The 22,779-nt window shown below is 47.3% G+C and overlaps 1 protein-coding gene across 1 annotated transcript in view; it reads right to left on the bottom strand.

Annotated features, from left to right (window-relative positions):
• LOC124607412 (DIS3-like exonuclease 2) overlaps positions 1-22,779 on the bottom strand; it is a 198,625-nt gene that overhangs the window by 58,642 nt on the left and 117,204 nt on the right. The window contains exon 12 of the mRNA XM_047139737.1: positions 13,684-13,954. Coding sequence (XP_046995693.1) covers positions 13,684-13,954 — 271 coding nt within the window. The remainder of the gene's footprint in view (positions 1-13,683; positions 13,955-22,779) is intronic.

Here is a 22,779-nt window from a genome sequence, read left to right as displayed (position 1 = left end):
AAAATACCAGTGGTTATAATTAAAGTGCAGCTACTCACAGAGGTCCAGTGTGGGCTGTAATTATTGTATGAAAGCAAAACTTGGTAGATATTCTAATGCATTATTGTGGAACCAATTTGAGCAGGAACAAAATTAGTTCCAATTATGGCCACCAGGTACAAATCTGGCACTGTGAATGCAAGAAAGATGTTGTTGTTGTTGTGGTCTTCAGTCCTGAGACTGGTTTGATGCAGCTCTCCATGCTACTCTATCCTGTGCAAGCTTTTTCATCTCCCAGTACCTACTGCAACCTACATCCTTCTGAATCTGCTTAGTGTATTCATCTCTTGGTCTCCCTCTACGATTTTTACCCTCCACGCTGCCCTCCAATACTAAATTGGTGATCCCTTGATGCCTCAGAACATGTCCTACCAACCGATCCCTTCTTCTGGTCAAGTTGTGCCACAAACTTCTCTTCTCCCCAATCCTATTCAATACTTCCTCATTAGTTATGTGATCTACCCATCTAATCTTCAGCATTCTTCTGTAGCACCACATTTCGAAAGCTTCTATTCTCTTCTTGTCCAAACTATTTATCGTCCATGTTTCACTTCCATACATGGCTACACTCCATACGAACACTTTCAGAAATGACTTCCTGACACTTAAATCTATACTGGATGTTAACAAATTTCTCTTCTTCAGAAACGCTTTCCTTGCCATTGCCAGCCTACATTTTATATCCTCTCTACTTCGACCATCATCAGTTATTTTGCTCCCCAAATAGCAAAACTCCTTTACTACTTTAAGTGCCTCATTTCCTAATCTAATTCCCTCAGCATCACCCGACTTAATTAGACTACATTCCATTATCCTTGTTTTGCTTTTGTTGATGTTCATCTTATATCCTCCTTTCAGGACACTGTCCATTCCATTCAACTGCTCTTCCAAGTCCTTTGCTGTCTCTGACAGAATTACAATGTCATCGGCGAACCTCAAAGTTTTTATTTCTTCTCCATGAATTTTAATACCTACTCCGAATTTTTCTTTTGTTTCCTTTACTGCTTGCTCAATATACAGATTGAACAACATCGGGGAGAGGCTACAACCCTGTCTTACTCCCTTCCCAACCACTGCTTCCCTTTCATGTCCCTCGACTCTTATAACTGCCATCTGGTTTCTGTACAAATTGTAAATAGCCTTTCGCTCCCTGTATTTTACCCCTGCCACCTTTAGAATTTGAAAGAGAGTATTCCAGTCAACATTGTCAAAAGCTTTCTCTAAGTCTACAAATGCTAGAAACGTAGGTTTGCCTTTCCTTAATCTTTCTTCTAAGATAAGTCGTAAGGTCAGTATTGCCTCACGTGTTCCAGTGTTTCTACGGAATCCAAACTGATCTTCCCCGAGGTTGGCTTCTACTAGTTTTTCCATTCGTCTGTAAAGAATTCGTGTTAGTATTTTGCAGCTGTGACTTATTAAGCTGATAGTTCGGTAATTTTCACATCTGTCAACACCTGCTTTCTTTGGGATTGGAATTATTATATTCTTCTTGAAGTCTGAGGGTATTTCGCCTGTTTCATACATCTTGCTCACCAGATGGTAGAGTTTTGTCAGGACTGGCTCTCCCACGGCCGTCAGTAGTTCCAATGGAATATTGTCTACTCCGGGGGCCTTGTTTCGACTCAGGTCTTTCAGTGCTCTGTCAAACTCTTCACGCAGTATCATATCTCCCATTTCATCTTCATCTACATCCTCTTCCATTTCCATAATATTGTCCTCAAGTACATCGCCCTTGTATAGACCCTCTATATACTCCTTCCACCTTTCTGCTTTCCCTTCTTTGCTTAGAACTGGGTTTCCATCTGAGGCCTTGATATTCATACAAGTCGTTCTCTTATCTCCAAAGGTCTCTTTAATTTTCCTGTAGGCGGTATCTATCTTACCCCTAGTGAGATAGGCCTCTACATCCTTACATTTGTCCTCTAGCCATCCCTGCTTAGCCATTTTGCACTTCCTGTCGATCTCATTTTTGAGACGTTTGTATTCCTTTTTGCCTGTTTCACTTAGTGCATTTTTATATTTTCTCCTTTCATCAATTAAATTCAATATTTCTTCTGTTACCCAAGGATTTCTACTAGCCCTCGTCTTTTTACCTACTTGATCCTCTGCTGCCTTCACTACTTCATCCCTCAAAGCTACCCATTCTTCTTCTACTGTATTTATTTCCCCCATTCCTGTCAATTGCTCCCTTATGCTCTCCCTGAGTCTCTGTACAACCTCTGGTTCTTTTAGTTTATCCAGGTCCCATCTCCTTAAATTCCCACCTTTTTGCAGTTTCTTCAGTTTTAATCTACAGGTCATAACCAATAGATTGTGGTCAGAGTCCACATCTGCCCCTGGAAATGTCTTACAATTTAAAACCTGGTTCCTAAATCTCTGTCTTACCATTATATAATCTATCTGATACCTTTTAGTATCGCCAGGGTTCTTCCATGTATACAACCTTCTTTCATGATTCTTAAACCAAGTGTTAGTTATGATTATGTTGTGCTCTGTGCAAAATTCGACCAGGCGGCTTCCTCTTTCATTTCTGTCCCCCAATCCATATTCACCTACTATGTTTCCTTCTCTCCCTTTTCCTACACTCGAATTCCAGTCACCCATGACTATTAAATTTTCGTCTCCCTTCACAATCTGAATAATTTCTTTTATTTCATCATACATTTCTTCAATTTCTTCGTCATCTGCAGAGCTAGTTGGCATATAAACTTGTACTACTGTAGTAGGCGTGGGCTTCGTATCTATCTTGGCCACAATAATGCGTTCACTATGCTGTTTGTAGTAGCTTACCCGCATTCCTATTTTCCTATTCATTATTAAACCTACTCCTGCATTACCCCTATTTGATTTTGTGTTTATAACCCTGTAGTCACCTGACCAGAAGTCTTGTTCCTCCTGCCACCGAACTTCACTAATTCCCACTATATCTAACTTCAACCTATCCATTTCCCTTTTTAAATTTTCTAACCTACCTGCCCGATTAAGGGATCTGACATTCCACGCTCCGATCCGTAGAACGCCAGTTTTCTTTCTCCTGATAACGACATCCTCTTGAGTAGTCCCCGCCCGGAGATCCGAATGGGGGACTATTTTACCTCCGGAATATTTTACCCAAGAGGACGCCATCATCATGTAATCATACAGTAAAGCTGCATGCCCTCGGGAAAAATTACGGCTGTAGTTTCCCCTTGCTTTCAGCCGTTCGCAGTACCAGCACAGCAAGGCCGTTTTGGTTATTGTTACAAGGCCAGATCAGTCAATCATCCAGACTGTTGCCCTTGCAACTACTGAAAAGGCTGCTGCCCCTCTTCAGGAACCACACGTTTGTCTGGCCTCTCAACAGATACCCCTCCGTTGTGGTTGCACCTACGGTACGGCTATCTGTATCGCTGAGGCACGCAAGCCTCCCCACCAACGGCAAGGTCCATGGTTCATGGGGGGGGGCAAGAAAGATATACAGAAATATTTAAAGAGATCCAACAAGATCCAACAAGAAAGATATACAGAAATATTTAAAGAGATCCAACAAGTGAAACAGGCATAATGTTGACTTCTTGTTAAGCGCTGCTTACACAATGTCTTCAATATAAACACCACAGATGTCGACAAGATGCTACATTCATAAAACAATGTGCTAGCAGCAGTTCTGGTGGAATATGAGTGACGTGTTCCTTCATACTGGGGCCTTCAGATCAGATACAGACCAAGTGTGCCCCTGACAAGTGCATTTTTTAGATATCCCCAGAGCCAAAAGTCAAATGGATTCATATCAGGTGATCTAGCAGGATATGCATCTGCAAAATCTCTGAAGACAACACATTTGTGGAAGCATGCATCAAGCAGATTTACCACAAGACAAGCAACATGAGATGCTGCCCTATCTTGTACGAAAACAGTGGTATCTACACAGACGCAATCTTCCAAGGTAAAAATCAAATGCTGTACATGGACGCCTCAATAATATGCAGATGTTACACTACATTTGACAGGCCATCTGGATGTATTCTTTTCAAAGAAGAACAGATCGAGAACACATGCTTGTAAATCCACATCACACAGCCACATACAGCAAGTGCAATGACTCTTCGTTCACAATACACAGTTTAATATGAGGGCTCTTCAGAAAGTAGGGAACGTTTCCGACTGCCGCCACTAGGCGCGCACCGATAGCATATATTTTGGTATGTACATGCTCGGCAGCTCAGTCAGAATCCATCTGTGATAGTGGGAACATCTCTACATGTCTGGTTTTTCCAATATTTGAATTTGAAATGTGCACTGCAATCGAAAATCCTGCCAGTGGTGAGGTGCAGTCTGCGATACAGTTTTTTTTTGTCAAAAAACCTAAAACCTATAGAAATTTATCAAGAACTGTGCGAAGTGTACAGAAACAATGTAATGAGTGAATGTTCCGTTCAGAAGTGGTGCATTTGGTTTAAAAATGGCTGAAGCATCATTCATGACGAAGAGAAGAGTGGACACCTGAGCATTGTGACTGACGATCTTGTTGCTAAAGTTGATGAAACGATTCATGGAAACCGTCGCTTCACAATAACGGAGCTTTCACTTTCTTTTCCATAAGTTTCATGGACTTTATTGTTTGAAATTGTCACTCAAAAACTAGGCTACCACAAATTTTGTGCACGACAGGTGCCCAAAATGCTTACAGAACACCATAAAGAACAGCAAATGGGGGCAACGTTGACATTTCTGGAGGCCTATAACAAACATGGCGATTCATTACTGGATCGAATCGTAGCTGGTGACATGACTTGGGTGAAACAGGTCAATTGCGAGACAAAATTACAGTCCATGGAGTGGGGACACACAAGGTCCCCCCAAAAACCAAGAAAATATTTGCAAACCTTGTCAGCAAGGAAGCTGATGGTGACATAGTTTTGGGATGGGCAAGATGTGCTTCTTATTGATTTTCTTGAACATGGAGCAACAATAAATTCTGCCCGGTACTGTCAAACTTTCCACAGCCTTAGGAAAGCAGTTCAAAACAAATGCCAAGAAAAGCTGACATCCAAAATTTTGTTTTTGCATGACAATGCCCGATCTCAGATGGCAAACTGCACTAAAGAACTCCTTAATTCACTCAATTGGGAAATTTTCCCCTCATCTGCCCTACAGCACTGATCTTGCACCAAGCGTCTTCCACTTGTTTCCCAAGATGAATAACTGGCTTGCAACGCAGTGCTTTGATGACAATGCGGAACTCCAGGTGGCCGTGACTCACTGGCTGAAGTCCCAGGCGGCAGATTTTTGTGACAAAGGTGTTTCAAAGCTTGTCCACCGCTATGATAAGTGCCTTAATGTGTTTGGTGACTATGTGGAAAAATAGTATGTCAGTCACTCTTTCAGATGTATGTAATAAAATGTATTTCTTGCACTTAGCTTTTTCCTTTTTTAAAAAAAAGAAAGCCAAACGTTCCCTACTTTCTGAACAGCCCTCATAGTAACCCAAATTCAGCAGTTGTGTGTGATCACTGTACCCTCTAGTGTAAAATGTGCCTCATCACTCACAGGACATTGCCCGGCCACATGTCATCAACTTCAATCCATGCTAGAAACTGAAGAGCAAATTCAGAACACTGCTGCAGATCAGGAGGTTTCAGTTCACACACTGTTTAGATCTTGTACCAGTGTAAAATAGTCTGCAAAAGTTTCCGTAATTTTGACCATGGGATGGACAATACTCATGACACTGTTCAAGCACCAGCATTTCCTGGGGCACAGCCTGCATAGGCACTTACAGCAACAGCAACCTTGTAAATAACTTCCACAGGAACAGGGCACCTTCCTCTTCCAGGTACCACACTGAGCTCACCCATGGTTTTGAATTTCATTATCATCATCTTTTAACCATGTAATGACATCAAGCCTCTTCTCTGACCTTTTAGTTGGCGATATTCTCTCAATGCAGCAATGTAATTACTGCTACTCACATAAAACAGTTTCACTAACAATACATTCTCTCTTCTCGATAGCCATACGTGTTCACTAATGCTATGGCTTATCAGACAACAGTGAGGATACCATACCATCCTACAAACAGTGTACAGTGCAAGATTTGAACCCGGTGGTTGCAAATGGGACTAATCTGTTTTCCAGCACAAACTGGATCAGTATAAACGCTTTAGTACATTTACCAAGTTTTACTTCCATACAACTATTACAGAGTGGAACGACTACACAAAACTAATTGCATGAATGGCAGGTGCCATGTTGAGAGTAACTAGAAACACCTTCAGGATGATTGGTTGGTTGGTTTTGGGGTTTGATGGGGGCTAAACATCGAGGTCATCAGTCCCCGCTTCCAAACAGACATACTTGTAAAAGGCCTATACAGTAAAAGCGTAGCCTCTGCACCCAGAGGGAGGGAACACCAAGGGGTACAGAGCTAAAATGTACACCGCAGTAACACAAAATAGAGGACACTTACAAGGAGCAGAGCAAATGTTTGACTAGAGTAAAACAGACTACAGTGGTTGATGGCTCAGGTAAAAGGTCAACTACTGAACAACAAACGAAGAACCTCCAGCGGGAAAGCATTGATAGAGGTACCAACACAACTTGCTACCATAAAAGACACTATTTGGTATCCACATCACAATTAAAAGTCGCTGGAGTGGGTGTAGCCTGAGAAATCATGCGAGAGCACCCACACTAGAGCGAGTGATAAAAACCAGCTGCACGGGTAAAACGTAAAACTGAGTCAGCTATAGAGGCATCGTCACCGAGAATTAAAGGAAGTGCAGCTGGTAAATTAAAGGACTGCTGCAAGGGGGCTAAAAGGGGGCAGTCCATCAGAAGATGGCTCACTGTCAGCCTTGCATCACAGCGACACTTGGGCGGGTTCTCACGACGAAGGAAATAGCTATGGGTCAACCAGTTCGGAGACGGCAGAGAACAGCTGAGTCCCTACGCGTGCCCCTCAAGGATGAGTTGCATACGGTCATGGATGACTTGACCATGCAGAGCTTATTTGGCGTGTTCAAGACAGACCATTCAGAGCTCCAGACATCGCGGACCTTGCAATGTAGGGCTGACCAGAGGTCTCTTTCCACGAGACCAAGCTCCAGGGGTGGCGAAGTGGTGGCCTGCTTGGCCAACCGATCGACACGTTTGTTTCCTGGAATGCCGATGTGGCCCGGGGTCCACACAAACGTCACTGAGCGACCACACTCGGCGAGAGCAAAAACAGCATCTTGAATACCACGCACCAAAGGGTCCCGAGAAAAACACTGGTCAAGTGCTTGCAATCCACTCAGGGAGTCACTGCATATGACAAATGACTCCCCAGGGCAGGAGGAAAGGTGAGCGAGTGCACGATAAAGAGCAACCAGCTCCACAGTGAAAACACTGCTCCCACAAGGCAGGGAACACTGCCCAACATAGTCGCCATGGATGAAAGCAAACCCAGTGCATCCATCAACCACAGAACCATCAGTGTAGATGACATCTGCATCGCGAAATGAGGCAAGAAGAGCCAGGAACTGTTGATGAAGACTGGCAGGTGGAACAGAGGACTTGGAGTTGCAGGACAAATCCAACCAAAGCCGCAAGCGAGGGAGGGACCAAGGAGGGGTAGAAGAAGAGGGCCAGAAGGATGGAGGAAGGGGAAAGGACTCTAGTGACGAGAGAAGGGAACAAAAGCGGACCGCGATCGGGAGACCCGACCTAGGCCGCTGTCATGGGGAGGGGACTGCAGAAGATGGAAAAAGGAGCCTGCAGTTTAGGCGGTCAGGCGAGGCATGGACGCGGGTGATGTATGATACAAGCAACTGTTGTCAGCGGAATCGTTGGGGAGGGATTCCAGCTTCCACAAGAAGGCTAGTCACTGGACTAGTGAGGAAGGCACCTGTCACCAGTCTGACGCCACAATGTAGAATCGGGTCGAGGATCTGAAACGTTGAAGGTGCTGCTGAATCATACACTACACTCCCGTAGTCAAGACAGGATTGAACTAAGGCCTTATAGAGCTGCAGGGGGGTTGTTCGTGCAGCCCCCCAAACGGTGTGGCTGAGGCAGCAAAGGATGTTGAGGTGCCGCCAGCACCGTTGTTTAAGCTCACGAAGATGAGGTGGTCAAGTGAGCCGAGCATCAAACAGCATGCCAAGGAAGCAATGCGTCTCCTCAATACGAAGGAGTTCATTGGCAAGGTAGAGCTCTGGATGGAGGTGGACTGTTCGACAACGATAGAAATGCACACTCGGGTCTTAGAGACTGAGAACTGAAAACCATGGTTGGATGCCCAAAAATGTGCCTTACGGATAGCTCCCTGCAGCCGCCATTCAGCGACACTGATGCTTGGGGAACTGCAATAAAGACAAAAGTCATCGGCATATAGAGAGGAACAGACCGATGAGCCCACCGCAGCCGCAAGACCATTAATTGCCACCAAAAAGAGGGGAACACTGAGAACCGAGCCCTGCGGGACACCGTTCTGCTGAATATGAGCAGAGCTAAAATAAGTGCCAACTCTACCCCGAAAGGAGTGATCAGAGAAAATTCCGTAGAAAAATCGGAACTGGACCCTGTAAGCCCCATTCGTGCAGCGTAGCAAGGATATGATGGCGCCAGGTGGTATCGTACGCCTTCCGAAGATCAAAGAAAACAGCAACTAGATGTTCTCGCCAAGTAAAAGCTGTACGAACAGCCGACTCTAGCGAGACTACATTGTCAATCGCTGAGCGGCCCTGACGAAAGCCCCCCTGTTGCTGGGCTAGGAGGCCCCGAGCTTCGAGGATCCACATGAGCCGCCGACTCACCATCCATTCCAGGAGTTTGCACATAACGTTGGTAAGGCTGATAGGGCAATAGCTATCAACCACCAGCAGATCTGCACCAGGTTTCAGCAGCGGGATGGTAACGCTATCCTGCCAACGAGTTGGGAAAACGCCCTTCATCTGGATGTGGTTAAACAGGGCGAGTAATTCACCCTGACAGTGCGCCGAGAGATGGCGAAGAAACTGGTTGTGAATTCGGTCTGGACCCAGAGAGGTATCGAGGCAAGCTGTAAGGGCACTTTGGAACTCCCATTCATTCACTAAATGGGGCGTTGTATCGTTCCAAACGGTGCGTGCAAAACGACAACTGCGTACACCTCGGCCTGCTCTTTAATGGCGTGGAATTCTGCGCTGTAGCCTGCTGTCGCGGAAATACGAGCGAAGTACTCTGCCAGATGTTCGGCGATGGTGATTGGGTCAGTACAAAGTGTACCCCAAAGAGAAAGGCAAGGGACAGATGCACGAGGGCGAAAGCCAAAAATGCGCCAAACCCGCGACCACACCTGAGATGGGGAGGTGCAAGAACCTATGGTGGCAACATATCGTTCCCAGCAGTCCTGTGTGCTCCACCGGATTAACTGCCGAGCCCGGGCCCACAGCCGTTTTAAAGGCAACCAAATTCTCTAGGGAAGGATGACGCCGGTGTCGTTGCAGGGCTTGCCGGCGGTCCCGGATAGCTTCTGTAACCTCTGGTGTCCACCAAGGGATTGACTTACACCTTAGGGTACTTGAAGGGCAGGGGACAGTTGCCTTGGCAACAGGAACAACGGCCATAGTGACCTCGTCCACTGCCAAATCAATGTCAACAGGAAGCGGATCAATGGCCACAGTAGCGGAGGTGTAGGCTGCCCAATCAGCTCCACGAAGAGACCATCGTGGCAGCTGGTCAGGCGGTTGGGATTGAAGAAGGGAAACCAGGATAGGAAAGTGGTCGCTACCACAGAGGTCATCGCGAACCTCCAACTGAGGTATGGAAGAAGACCAGGGCTACTAAGAGAGAGGTCAATGGCCGAGTATGTGCCATGAGTCAAGCTAAAATATGTGGGAGCACCAGTGTTAAGGAGGTCAATAGCCTGCTGTGCCAAGAGAGCCTCAACGTTCCTACCCTGGCCCGAGATCTGGGCCCCACCCCATAAAGGGTGGTGGGCATTAAAGTCCCCCAAAAGGAGCAATGGTGGGGGGAGCTGGGCGAACAAGGCAGCTAGGTCGGCAAGAGGGACAACCTCATGCGGGGGAAGGTAGAGGGAACAGATGGTAAGCTCCATTCCTGCACAGATTCGAACAGCCACAGCCTCGAGAGCCATGTGAAGTGGCACTGGGGCACTAGGAACAGTGGCAAGAACATAAACACAGACACCGCCAGACACCCTGTTGTATTCTACATGGTTCTTACAGTAACCCCGGTAGCCACGGAGGGAGGGGGGTCCACCAAATAGGAAACCAGGTTTCCTGTAGGGCCACACAAGTGGCACAAAAGCTGTTTCAACCCAGCAAGGTGGTGAAAAAACCACAGCAATTCCATTGAAGGATAATGGTATCCGACTGTAAAGACATGAAAAAACCTGGGGCAGGGGGATAGGTTACGCCTTAGAAGCGCTCACCGCCACTGATTGCGAAGTAGCCTGATCAACTTCCATAGGAGCTGCGGGTCGAGCAACATCTAGCTCCTGAGTGGACGCTAGATGCTCCACATCATCTTCAGGGGCTGTGGTGAACTCCTTTTCTGTCTTTATGCCCTTCTCCTTTTGCTTTTTCTTCTTTTTGGTAGGGTCCCGTTTGTCCTTTGGTTTATCAAGCTGGGTGGGCTTTTCCGACCCAGTCTCATGGACCAAGGAAGACCTGGAAGCCCTACGGCCCTCAGGTGGTGGCTTTATCAGCCACTGGCTGACATCTGGAGGGGCAGTAACCGTGGAAGGGAGGACACCAAGCGATCCCTTCAGCACGAAGGGAGCTGGAGGGGGCAGGCACTTCTCCGGCTCAGAGGTGGGGACTGAAGTCCCCAAAGAAGGAGGGGTTGTTACTCCCGATGTTGATAACAGGGGAGCAACGGAGGTGTTCCCCCAACTACCTGGGGGGCAGGAATAGACGGCCGGGCTGGAGGGCCCACAAAAAGTGGCTGAGCTTGGGGGCTCATCACCAGGGATGGCGACATCAAAGCTGCTGCAGCAAACATTGATGAAATGCGCACAGGGTGAAGTCGGTCGTACTTGCGTTTGGCCTCTGTGTAAGTGAGCATGTTCAAGGTCTTATACTCCATAATCTTCCGTTCTTTTTGATAAACCACGCAGTCTGATGAGCAAGATGAATGTTTCTGTCCGCAGTTGACACAAACAGGGGGCGGCGAACACGGGACGTTGGGGTGGGAGGCACGTCCACAATGCCGACAGGTAGGGTTGGCGTCACATCTTGGCAGGGTGTCTCCCTTGATAGCCAAGATGAAGGCACCGGTGGCGACCCTACTATCTTTGGGTCCCCTGAAGACACATTGTACAAAGTGGACACCGCGCCATTCCAGATTTGCACGGAGCTCGTCGTCAGACAGCAACAACAAATCATGATGAAAAATATGTCCCTGAACCATATTGAGGCTCTTATGATGCGTAATGGAGACTGCAACATCACCGAGCTTGTCACAAGCAAGCAATGCCCGTGACTGTGCTGGGGATGCTGTCTGTATGAGGACTGCTCCAGACCTCATTTTAGACATCCCCTCAACTTCTCCAAACTTGTCTTCTAAATTTTCCACAAAAAACTGAGGCTTTGTGGTCAGAAATGAGTCCCCATCTGTTCAGCTGCAAACCTGAAATCGAGGAGAACAAGTCTCACCAGGTAATTTAGACCGCCATTCCTCTCCTGGTGTGGACAGGGAAGGGAACGATTGGGGGCCATACTGTAAAGCATTGAACTTTAGTTTCTTAGAGACTTGTGCTTGCGCACTATTCGTATTTCGTTTCATGGTGATTCCACGAGCAGCTAGGGGAAGGAATGTCCACCCAGACAGAGCCCCGCTTGCCTGGATAAGCCTAATACAACCGGGGGGCACCCGCTAGCAACTGTTCTACCTCAACAGCCATGCGTCTCCTCAGTGTGCAGCACATCTTGAGACTGAGGTTTTTTTTAGACATGTTTATACCATCCTCACGACCCAGGCAGTTAAGCCAAGATCCCCGGGCTCTGTACTGTACAACATTTCACCGTCACGCCTTACGGTGGTCGTTGAAGCACGCTCAGAGCTTCCGGTATTGAGGACTGGTGGCGCTTCCCAGTCCCCAGCTCAGGGACCCTGGGGTCGCCAAGCCCATACCCAGCAACTAAACGCTGAGCCCCCTGAGGGGTTCAGGATGATATTTAAGATGCCTGCTTTGTTCGGAAGTATGATGCAATGTTCATAGAGAAATGCACGCATGTCTGAAGGAAAACGCATTGCAGCGATTACAGCTGTTGTAAGACACACGAAACATATTTGCAGTTGTAAATATAGATAACTGTGCATAAATTTCATGTATTTAAAAATGGCTGTAGTCGCAGCAGTGCCTGTTCCTTCGGACATGTACACACGTCTGAAGGAACATTGCACTGTACTTCTGAACATCGTAAGTGTTGCAAGATTGTATTATCTGCCGACACCAGTAACATTTAATTAAAATGTCTCCCTTGTATGGGAATATACATAATGAATGTATGAGTGCAGGTCTTTTTTTAGCAAAAAGTACATACATTCACATGCAGACATCCAAATGTGCACTCCCATGCCCAGGGGGCTAGGAGAAGAGCATGAGCTCAAAAGCTGGTGTTAACACTGCTGCCCACTGTGTGTTTCTGTGCTCCATGCATCTGTCCAATGTGAGTGAGTGGTTGCCTTTCCCTTATTTTATATACTGCTCCAACCAGCAGTATCCACCATGTGCAAGTTTTTTTACTTCTGAATAAAGACTTTATCCAAAAGCTGAAATATTTCAAGCATTCCTTTTCACTGTGCCTGTCTGCAACTCGAGTGTCATCTCTATGTTGTGAGTAACAATCTATCCTTTCCATATATTATTACTGTTATTCCATTCTACACTTTCCACTGTCTGAACCACATAAATTAGTTACTCAATAAATGTAAGTGGTAAGAAACTGTTGAACATCTGCAGACATCTCTATTAACTACTCCTACAAATCATCAGATTCTATGACTGAAAGCTCATCTTCTCACACAACAATTAGGTCCCTATTCTTACATGATATAAAAAGCTAAGCCTCTCATTTGATGTGTACCTTGACTCTTACCATATCATAAATAACTGACACTATCAGCTGGAGAGCAATAAATTAATTAAGCATAAAGAAAACTTCATTTCAGAAGTTTTTTACTTCCTTCAATATGTGTATATAGCTTTCACACTGGACTGGATCTTACAGGACTCAATCTGGAGATAACAGCTTAGTCCCGTCGAAACTAGTAATCCAGTGTACAAACACATGATCAAGGCAACAAAAAACTTCATACCAGAAGCTTCATTTACACTGTCTTACCATATCCTTGTTTTCTTCTATATGATGGGAACCACGGAACTTTGAGAATGAATGAACAAATGAATAAATGGTAGCGATCTAAGTCACTGAGTTGTATCTTTAGAAACAGATTACACTGACCAAGAAACTATATGTAACCATCACTTCCATTTTCACTTACACATTTGGTAATCTCTGCTTCCACATATGGAGTTTTAAGTTTAAGTCTATTAATAAAGTTATTTTTTTACCAGCACTAAACAAAAGCAGTGTTTTAGTATTGGGCCACTCAGTAACATTATTAACACCAACTTGAAACTGGCACATGAAAAGAAATAATGTATATACTTACTGACATGGCACGGGCACATAATGAAGAAATGACCATCATGCGAGCTCGGCTAACAAAATCATCTCCACTGTAGCGCCACATTGATGTTTGTAGTGCACCCGCTGACGATACGTCAAGGTGAATTCCCCGCTTCTCAAATGTGGCCTTTACCTTACTCAACATTAAAGTAACAGGTCCTGGATGGCATCGCAAAAATGCAAGTTCAGGATGATCAGTATGTAATTGCCTAGCAACACACATATTGGCCAGCAGCATAAACTCTTCAATTAACCTGCAATTTAAAAATATTGATGAACATGTACGGAGGTCTTTTTGTATAACCAAATAAAATGAATCATAAATACCTGTCACTGTGTAACGCAATAATCAAAAAGTGTGGGAGTTTTACGCATTAACAGTTAAAGCAGCTTAATTTGCTTTCAGATGAACACTTATAAAAGTGACAGCATGGAGAGCACAGTACAAATAATTTTTTTTCTTTTTTCCCAAACAAGTGCTATGTAACAGTTTTTTTCCACTTTTATTGTCATTACAAAAGTTTCATGTTTAGATGCACTGACAAATTAAAAAACTTTAAGGTCAGATTCAGTTCAGTTTTCAAAAGTCACTACTTTATATTTTTTTAAATGTTCACAGCTTCACCCAAAAGTTTGAAGATATATTACCTATCAACAGGTCCCCCCCACACACAAACTTCAAATTCCAGCACATCTTTAGCATTTTACAGTTTACGGTAACAGTGTACTTCAACCAGATTGTGTTGGAGGTGCAGGTACAGATTAAGAGCAGATCATCAAGTTTAGTTTGGATAGAATTTCTTATTTTATTTGCCATTTATTTTATTATCTACTAAATGCTTTACATCACTGGGTAAATGGTCAAAGTTTTTTTATGACTGACTACCTCGTTTCTTTCTGTGCTTTCTCCTTACATTTATGAACGTAACTGTTCATCTGAATTGGACTAACTTCATAAGAGAGTAAACATACTGTGAAGTTAGTATGGGCAACTGTTTACAGGACTGTATAGAAGAGATTCTAGAGTGAACAACACATAACTCGTTCACTGTCCCATAATATATTGCACCAGCCGAAATGCAGCCACACTGTGAATGCTGTTCTTGAACACTGGATTGGTTGGTTGGTTTGTGGGATTGAAGGGACCAGACTGCGACGGTCATCGGTCCCTTTTTCCAAAACTTCAAACAACCACACAGAATAAAAACGAACAATGGAGACGACAAGAGATGACACAGGACAAGAAAGACTCAGACAGAGATCAGACAAAACGAATTAAAATCACACAGAGTGTGACAGTGGTTGCCCGACCATAGAGACAAAATAGGAAAAGCCAACCACCGAGAAACACACTAAAAACTCAATCTAAAATCGTAGGCCAAATGCCAGGCTCAACACAAAAAAATGACAAACTCTTAGATTAAGTGATAAAAGCCCCCTGCCCGAATAAAACACAAAACTAAGCCTGCCTTGGCAGTGTCATCTGTTAAAAGGGCAGGGAGCGTATCAGGCAACGCAAACATCTGCCTGAGCACAGCTAAAAGGGGACAGGCCAACAAAATGTGGACCACCGTCAAAACGGATCCGCAGTGACATAGAGGTGGGTCCTCACAGCACAATAAGTGGCTGTGCATCATCCGAGTGTGCCCAATGTGCAGCCGGCAGAGGACAACAGACTCCTTGCGAGAGACCCGCAAGGAGGAGCGCCACGCAACGGTAGCCTCCTTGATGGCCCGAAGTTAGTTTGGTGAAGGCAGGGTGTGCCATTCTTCACCCCAGCTGCGAAGGACATTCTGCTGCAAAACAGCCCGGAGGTCACTCTCCGAAAGCCCAATCGATAAGGTTGGTCCACCGACAGCCTGTTTGGCCAGCATGTCAACACGTTCATTGCCCGGGATGCCGACATGACCAGGGGTCCACACAAAGACCACAGAGCGGTCACAATGGGCAAGAGTATGGAGGGACTCCTGGACAGCCATCACCAGACGAGAGCGAGGGAAACACTGGTCGAGAGCTCGTAAACCACTCAGGGAGTCGCTACAGATAACGAAGGACTCACCTTAGCAGGATCGGATATACTCTAGGGCACGAGAGATGGCGACCAGCTCAGCAGTGAAAACACTGCAGCCAGCCAGCAAAGAGTGTTGTTCGTAATGGTCCCCTAGAGTGAGAGCATAACCGACACGACCAGCAACCATCGAACCATCAGAGTAGACAACGCCAGAGCCCCTGATACATGGTAAGGATGGAAAGAAAGCGGCGGCAGAAGGGCTCAGGAAGGACTGAGTCCTTCGGGCCCTGTGCCAATTCGAGCCAAAGGCATGGGCGGGGCACAGACCACGGGGGTGTATGCAGAGGGGCCCGGAAAAGAGGTGGAAGAGGGAAAACCCGAAGCCCAGAAAGAAGCACTCTGATGCAAACTGCAATCATACAACCCGACCAGGGCCAACGTTCTGGGAGATGGACAACCGACTGAGGGAACAGGAGAAGATAATTAGGATGCCGGGCAAGCTACAAACATGTGTAGCATAAGCGGCCAGTAAATGTTGGCGCCGTAACCGCAGTGGAGGGACACCTGCCTCCACAAGTATTCTGTGCACAGGGCTGATCCGGAAAGCTCCAGTGGCAAGTCGGATCCCGCTGTGAGGGGTGGGGTCCAGCACCCGCAACACAGAAGGGGATGCTGAACCATAAGCCAGGATCCCATAATCCAGATGGGACTGAATTAACGCCTGGTAGAGCTGTAAGAGGGTAGACCTATCAGCTCCCCAGCTGGTGTGGCTCACGCAACGCAGAGCATTAAGATGCTGCCAACACATCTGCTTAAGCTGCCGAATATGAGGGAGCCAAGTCAACCGGGCATCAAAAACCACACCCAAAAACCGATGTGTCTCCACCACAGCAAGAGGTTCGTTCTCAAGATAAAGCCGTGGCTCAGGGCGAACAGTGCTTCACCGGCAGAAATGCATGACACAGGTCCTGGCGGCCAAAAACCGGAAGCCATGCGCTACAGCCCAAGACTGTGCCTTGTGGATTGCGCCCTGTAGTTGACATTCAGCAGCTGCAATGCCAATGGAGCTATAGTAGAGGCAGAAGTCGTCAGCGTACAAGGAAGCTGAGACAGACGTTCCCACTGCCACAGTGAGCCCATTAATTGCAATTAAAAACAGGCAGACACTTAAGACAGATCCCTGTGGTACCCCGTTCTCCTGACCAGTGAACTTGGAGGGAACTATGGGAGGCTGCAACTTGCATGTGGAAGGTACAATGTGACAGAAAATTTTGTATGAAAATCGGCAGCGGACCACGAAGGCCCCAACCATGAAGCGTAGAGAGAATGTGATGTCACCATGTGGTGTAGTATGCGTTCCGCATGTCAAAAAAGACAGCAACAAGGTGCTGACGGCGGGCAAGGGCCGTACGGATGGCAGACTCCTGGCTCACCTGATTATTGGCGGCAGAGCGGCCCTTACAGAACCCACCCTGAGACAGAGCCAGAAGGCCCCGAGACTCGAGTACCCAACTCAGCCGCCGGCTCACCATGCATTCGAGCAACTTGCAAAGAACGTTGGTGACGCTAATGGGGCAGTAGCTGTCCACCTCTAGTGGGTTCTTGCCAGGTTTCAAAACGGGGATTACGATGCTTTCCCGCCATTGCGACAGGAACTCACCCTCGACCCAGATACGATTGTAAAGGTCTAGGAGGTGACGCTGGCAGTCCGCAGAGAGGTGTTTGAGCATCTGACAGTGGATGCGATCTGGCCCAGGAGTCATATCAGGGCAAGTGACTAGGGCTCTGTGGAATTCCCACTCACTGAACGGAACATTGTAGGATTCAGGAAGGCGTGTGTGAAATGAAAGGGTCCGACGTTCCACAGAGCGGAAGGCCAGTGGGTAATTTGTAGAAGCGGAAATCAGAGCAAAATGTTCTGCTAAGCAGTTTGCAATTACGTTGGCGTCAGTACAAACTGCTCCATTCAGTGAGAGTGCAGGGATGCTGACAGAGGTGTGATAGCCATAGAGTCACCTAATCTTGGCCCAAACCTGCGATGGAGAGATATGAAGGCCAATGGTGGAGACATACCGTTCCTAGCACTCCTGCTTGTGTTGGCGAATGATGCAGCGGGCCTGCACACGGAGGCGTTTAAAGGCGACGAGGTTTTCTAATAAGGGATGTCGCTTGTGACGCTGGAGCGCCTGCCGGCGATCTTTAATCGCCTCAGCGATCTCAGGCGACCACCAAGGCACAGTCCTCTGCCGAGGGGACCCAGAAGAACGGGGAACAGCAGATTCCGCAGCAGTAACTTCATTGGAAAGAGGCTCAATAGTGGCAATGGAGGTGAACAAGTCCCAGTCAGCATTATTCATAGCCCATCTGCAAGGGTGCCCAGAAGGTGACGCGGTGGCAGTGACAGAAAGATCGGAAAGTGGTCACTACCACACAAGTCATCATCATGCATGCTCCACTGGACAGACAGTGAGAGGCTAGGGCTGCCGATCGAAAGCTCGATGGCTGAATACGTGCCATGCACCACACTGAAATGTATGAAGGCACCATCATTTAAAATGGAGAGGTCGAGCTGAGCCAATACATGCTCAACGGTGCTGCCTCTGCCCGTAGCCACTGATCCACCCCACAGAGGGTTATGGGCATTGAATTCACCCAGTAACAAAAAAGGTGGCGGAAATTAGGCTATCAGTGGAGCCAGGACATGCTGCGGGACATCACCACCCGGTGGAAGATACAGACTGCAGACAGTAAGAGCCTGAGGCGTCCACACCCAAACAGCGACAGCCTCTAAAGGTGTTTGGAAACGGACAGACTAGCTGTGAAGAGAGTGAAGGATGTAGATGCAGACGCCACCAGAGAACCTTTCATAGGCTGCCCGGCTCCTATAATAACCCCGATAGCCATGGAGGGTGGGGGTTCGCATCGCCGGAAAGCAAGTTTCTTGAAGAGTGATGCAGAGGAAAGGGTGAAGGCTGAGAAGTTGTCGGAGCTCAGCAAGATGGTGGAAAAAACCGCTGCAGTTCCACTGGAGGATGACATTATCGATGGCCGAGAAAGGCGTGAAGGGACTGGGGAGGCAGATTACACCTCCTGGTCACCTGCTGCCACCGATTGAGTACCTGTGCAACTGCTATCCATTGCGTCTGAGGGAACGGCGAGATCCAGGTCCTCAGTGGATGCCAGAATCTCCACCTCATCTTCAGACGCATAGCTTGGAGGTTGCGGTGGGGTGGGTGCCACCCCGAGTTCCTTGGGCTTAGAGGTCTTCTTCTTGGATTTCCCATGCTGCTCCTTGGGTTTCACTGGCTGGGAGCACTTCACCAATTCAGTCTCCGGGACAGAGGAGGATCGCGAAGCCCTATGACCAGTTGGTTGTGGGCACTTATACCACTGTCGGGTGTCAGCCTTCCCGCTTGTGGAAACCTGGGAAGGGAGGGCCCCAAGGGACCCCTTACGAGTGAGAGAAACCGAAGAAGTTGGACGCTTCTCCAGCTTAGAAGCGGGGACGAACGTCCCTGATGGGTGAGGGGTGGAGGGGGGGGGAGGGGGGGGGGGGAGGTGTTGCTTCCGAGGTAGGCGGCACAGGAGCAACAGGGTGTATAGTGCCCCCTACGGGCAAGGGGGTATGTGTTGTACGCTTCGGCAATCCGACTGGAAGTCGCGGAACAGACGGGGCTAACACAGTTGTCATTGCAGCGGCGAAGGAGGAAATCATTCGCACAGGATGCAGTCGTTCATATTTCCTCTTAGCCTCAGTGTAGGTCAGTTGGTCCAGGGTCTTATCCCATGATTTTGTGCTCTTTCTGTAAGATCCTGCAGTCTGGCGAGCAAGGTGAATGATGCTCTCCGCAGCTGACACAGATTGGAGGCGGGGCACATGGAGTATTGGGATGTGATGGGCGTCCGCAATCTCGACATATGAGGCTGGATGTACAGTGGGAAGACATATGGCCAAACTTCCAGCACTTAAAGCACTGCATCGAGGGAGGTATATAGAGCTTGACACCACAACAGTAGATCATCACCTTGACCTTCTCCGGTAATGTATCACCCTCGAAGGCCAAGATGAAGGCACCAGTAGCAACCTGATTATCCTTCGGACCCCGATGAACGTGCCGGACGAAATGAACACCTCGACGCTCTAAGTTGGCACGCAGCTCGTCATCAGACAGCAAAGTAGGTCCCTATGGAAAATAATACCTTGGACCATATTTAAACTCTTATGTGGTGTGATGGTAATGTTAACATCCCCCACCTTGTCACAAGCAAGTAACCTTCATGACTGGGCAGAGGAGGCTGTTTATATCAAAACTGACCCAGAGCGCATTTTGGGCACGCCCTCCACCTCCCCAAACTTGTCCTCTAAATGCTGTACGAAGAACTGAGGCTTTGTGGGCATGAAAGACTCCCCATCAACTCTTGTACAAACTAGGAACCGGGGCGAATAACTGTCACTGGCATCCTGAGACTTACGCTCCTCCCACGGTGTGGCCAGAGAGGGGAACGTTTTCAGATCATATTTCCGAGCGTTAAATTGAGCCCGAGAACACTTAGAGACTGCTGGCGGCTGGCCGCCCGCGAGAGATGATGTACAACGCTTCACTGCGGGTCATCTGCCCTGATGGCACCCACTCCGACCAAGGGCCTCCCCAAGGGCGCCACCCAGCCTCAGCAAGGGTCACCTGGCAGGATGGCCATTGCCGGGAGTCCCGATGCCCCAGGGAGACGGGCAGCTACTCCTTGGCATACGTGGGGAGTTAACGGCGCAGGCATCAGTAGAGCAATCCCTGTGTTGTCAGGGGGCTACAACCAACAGGGTACACGGCGGCCCCACCACAACGGACTGGCTACCGTGCTGGATATTAGGTGACAAGTAGTCCATGTTCGTCGTCAGCGCAGAAAGCGGCACTGCACATTGCATGGTGGAAAATGCTCGCAAGAACGTATCCATGCCCAAGAGAGCGGGCAGGACTACAATGCAATGACGAAAGGTCTCAATGCACGATGGACACAATGCACCAAGTAAGGCGCCCTTCCCCAATCGGCTTGCTCTTCGGAAAAATTTTGAGATATGGAGGTCAAACCCGACAGGGAACCATAACATACAGGCCGAAATGTTTGAGACTCCTTTTAGTCACCTCTTATGACAGGCAGGAATACCACAGGCCTATTCTTACCCCCAAACCTGCTGTGGGGGTGAACACTGGATGACTTCATTGACACTCATAGTAAGCAACTGGAAATCGTCCTAGCTCTACTGTCAAACGATTGGCAGCTGCTGCATATCTTGTAAGAGCTCCCAAGAGTCGTGTACCTGTGATACCGCGTATCTTGTAAGAGCTCCCGAGAGTCGTGTACCTGTGATACCAATACCACAGGTACCTCAAGTACTATCCTCTCCTGTGGGTCCTGTCTACTCTGCAGAAAGCACAGGATCTGTCATTACTCAGCCACTTGACTGCAAGTGGCATCCTATACAGGGTGGAAGGAGACCAGGAAGAAAGATTCTGTCTTTCACCAAAACTGAAACTGAGCAAGTGGGACTTACTTCACCTCTTTTGGAGAAAACTGTTCTGACTGGTATCAAGACTTGGCAAACGCAAAAGGGTAGGCCTACTATACGTCACCAGTTCAAACGCATGAGAAATGCTGTCTTTCACTGAAACTGAAAAAGTGGGACTGATTTCACCTCTTATGGGAAAAGCTGTTCGGACTGGTATCAAGACTAGGCAAACGTGGAAGTGTAGGTCTATTAAACGTCAGCAGTTCAAAGGTACGGCACATCATGGTACCCCTTAGGGAAATGGCAGGAAGGAACAGGAAAGGATACCATGTGTCCTCAACGTGCATGCCTGTGGGGCCTCATTCAACAAGCTGAAGTGGCTATTCCAGCAGCCATTGAGGGCACAACGTGCAATCAACTGCAGATTGCGGCCACGTTGGAAAAAATTATGCCTGTCGTCTGGTCTCCGAGGTCATTCTTGGTTCATTCCAGCGACTGGAAGAGAAGGCTGAGTACACCAGCCTTGTGCACGGAATTTCAATGAAGCACACAATTTGCATCATTGTCTCCAGAACTGATCATGGCCCTTTGGCTCTGATTTGAGCGGAAGGACTGAACCAGAGACTTCGAAGATTCTGTGACAAGCTAGGCTGTGATTTCTTGGATTTGTACCATCGGGCTGAGAACTGTTGGATTCCCCTAAATGGGTCAAGTGTGCACTACACATCAGAGGCTGCTACTCAGGTAGCTGACTGTGGGCTTTTTTATATTTTTTTTAGGTGACTCTCAATCCGAACCAGATAACAATAGCTGTAGAAAACCCAGAAGCAACAGAGTAATATTGAAAGATATGCCTCCCACAGGTAAGAGTATTAATATCCAAATGATTAACTGCTGAAGCATTCACGACAAAGTGCCGGAGTTTGAAGCGCTCCTGAAAAGCAGTGAAGCTGACACAATGCTATGCACAGAAAGCTGACTGAAACCTAAAATTTTTAGCAGTGAAATTTTTAGGGAAAATTTGAGTGTATATCTAAAGGATAGGCAATGGGAAATGGAGGTGGTGTATTTGTCACAGTAGATGTCATTATTGTTGTTGTTGTTGTTGTTGTTGTCGTCATCATCATCGTCGTCGTCATCGTCATCGTCGTCATCTTCAGTTGGTTTGGTTTGATGCAGCTCTCCATGCTACTCTATCCTGTGCAAGATTCTTCATCTCTGAGTAACTACTGCAATCTACATCCTTCTGAATCTGCTTAGTGTATTCATCTCTTGGTCTCCCTCAACGATTTCTACCCTCCATGCTTCCCTCCAATACTAAATTGGTGATCCCTTGATGCCTCAGAAGGTGTCCTACCAACCAATCCCTTCTTTTAGTCAGGTTGTGCCACAAATTCCTCTTCTCCCCAGTTCTATTCAGTACCTCCTCATTAGTTACATGATCAATCCATCCAATCTTCAGCATTCTTTTGTAGCACCACATTTCGAAAGCTGCTATTCTCTTCTTGTCTAAACTATTTATCGACCATGTTTCCCTTCCATACATGGCTACACTCCATACAATT

This window comes from Schistocerca americana, chromosome 3 (assembly GCF_021461395.2).
Source record: "Schistocerca americana isolate TAMUIC-IGC-003095 chromosome 3, iqSchAmer2.1, whole genome shotgun sequence".
NCBI lineage: Eukaryota > Metazoa > Arthropoda > Insecta > Orthoptera > Acrididae > Schistocerca > Schistocerca americana.
The sequence above is the reverse complement of the archived record's forward strand: the minus strand, read 5'-3'. Positions and strand labels throughout refer to the sequence as shown.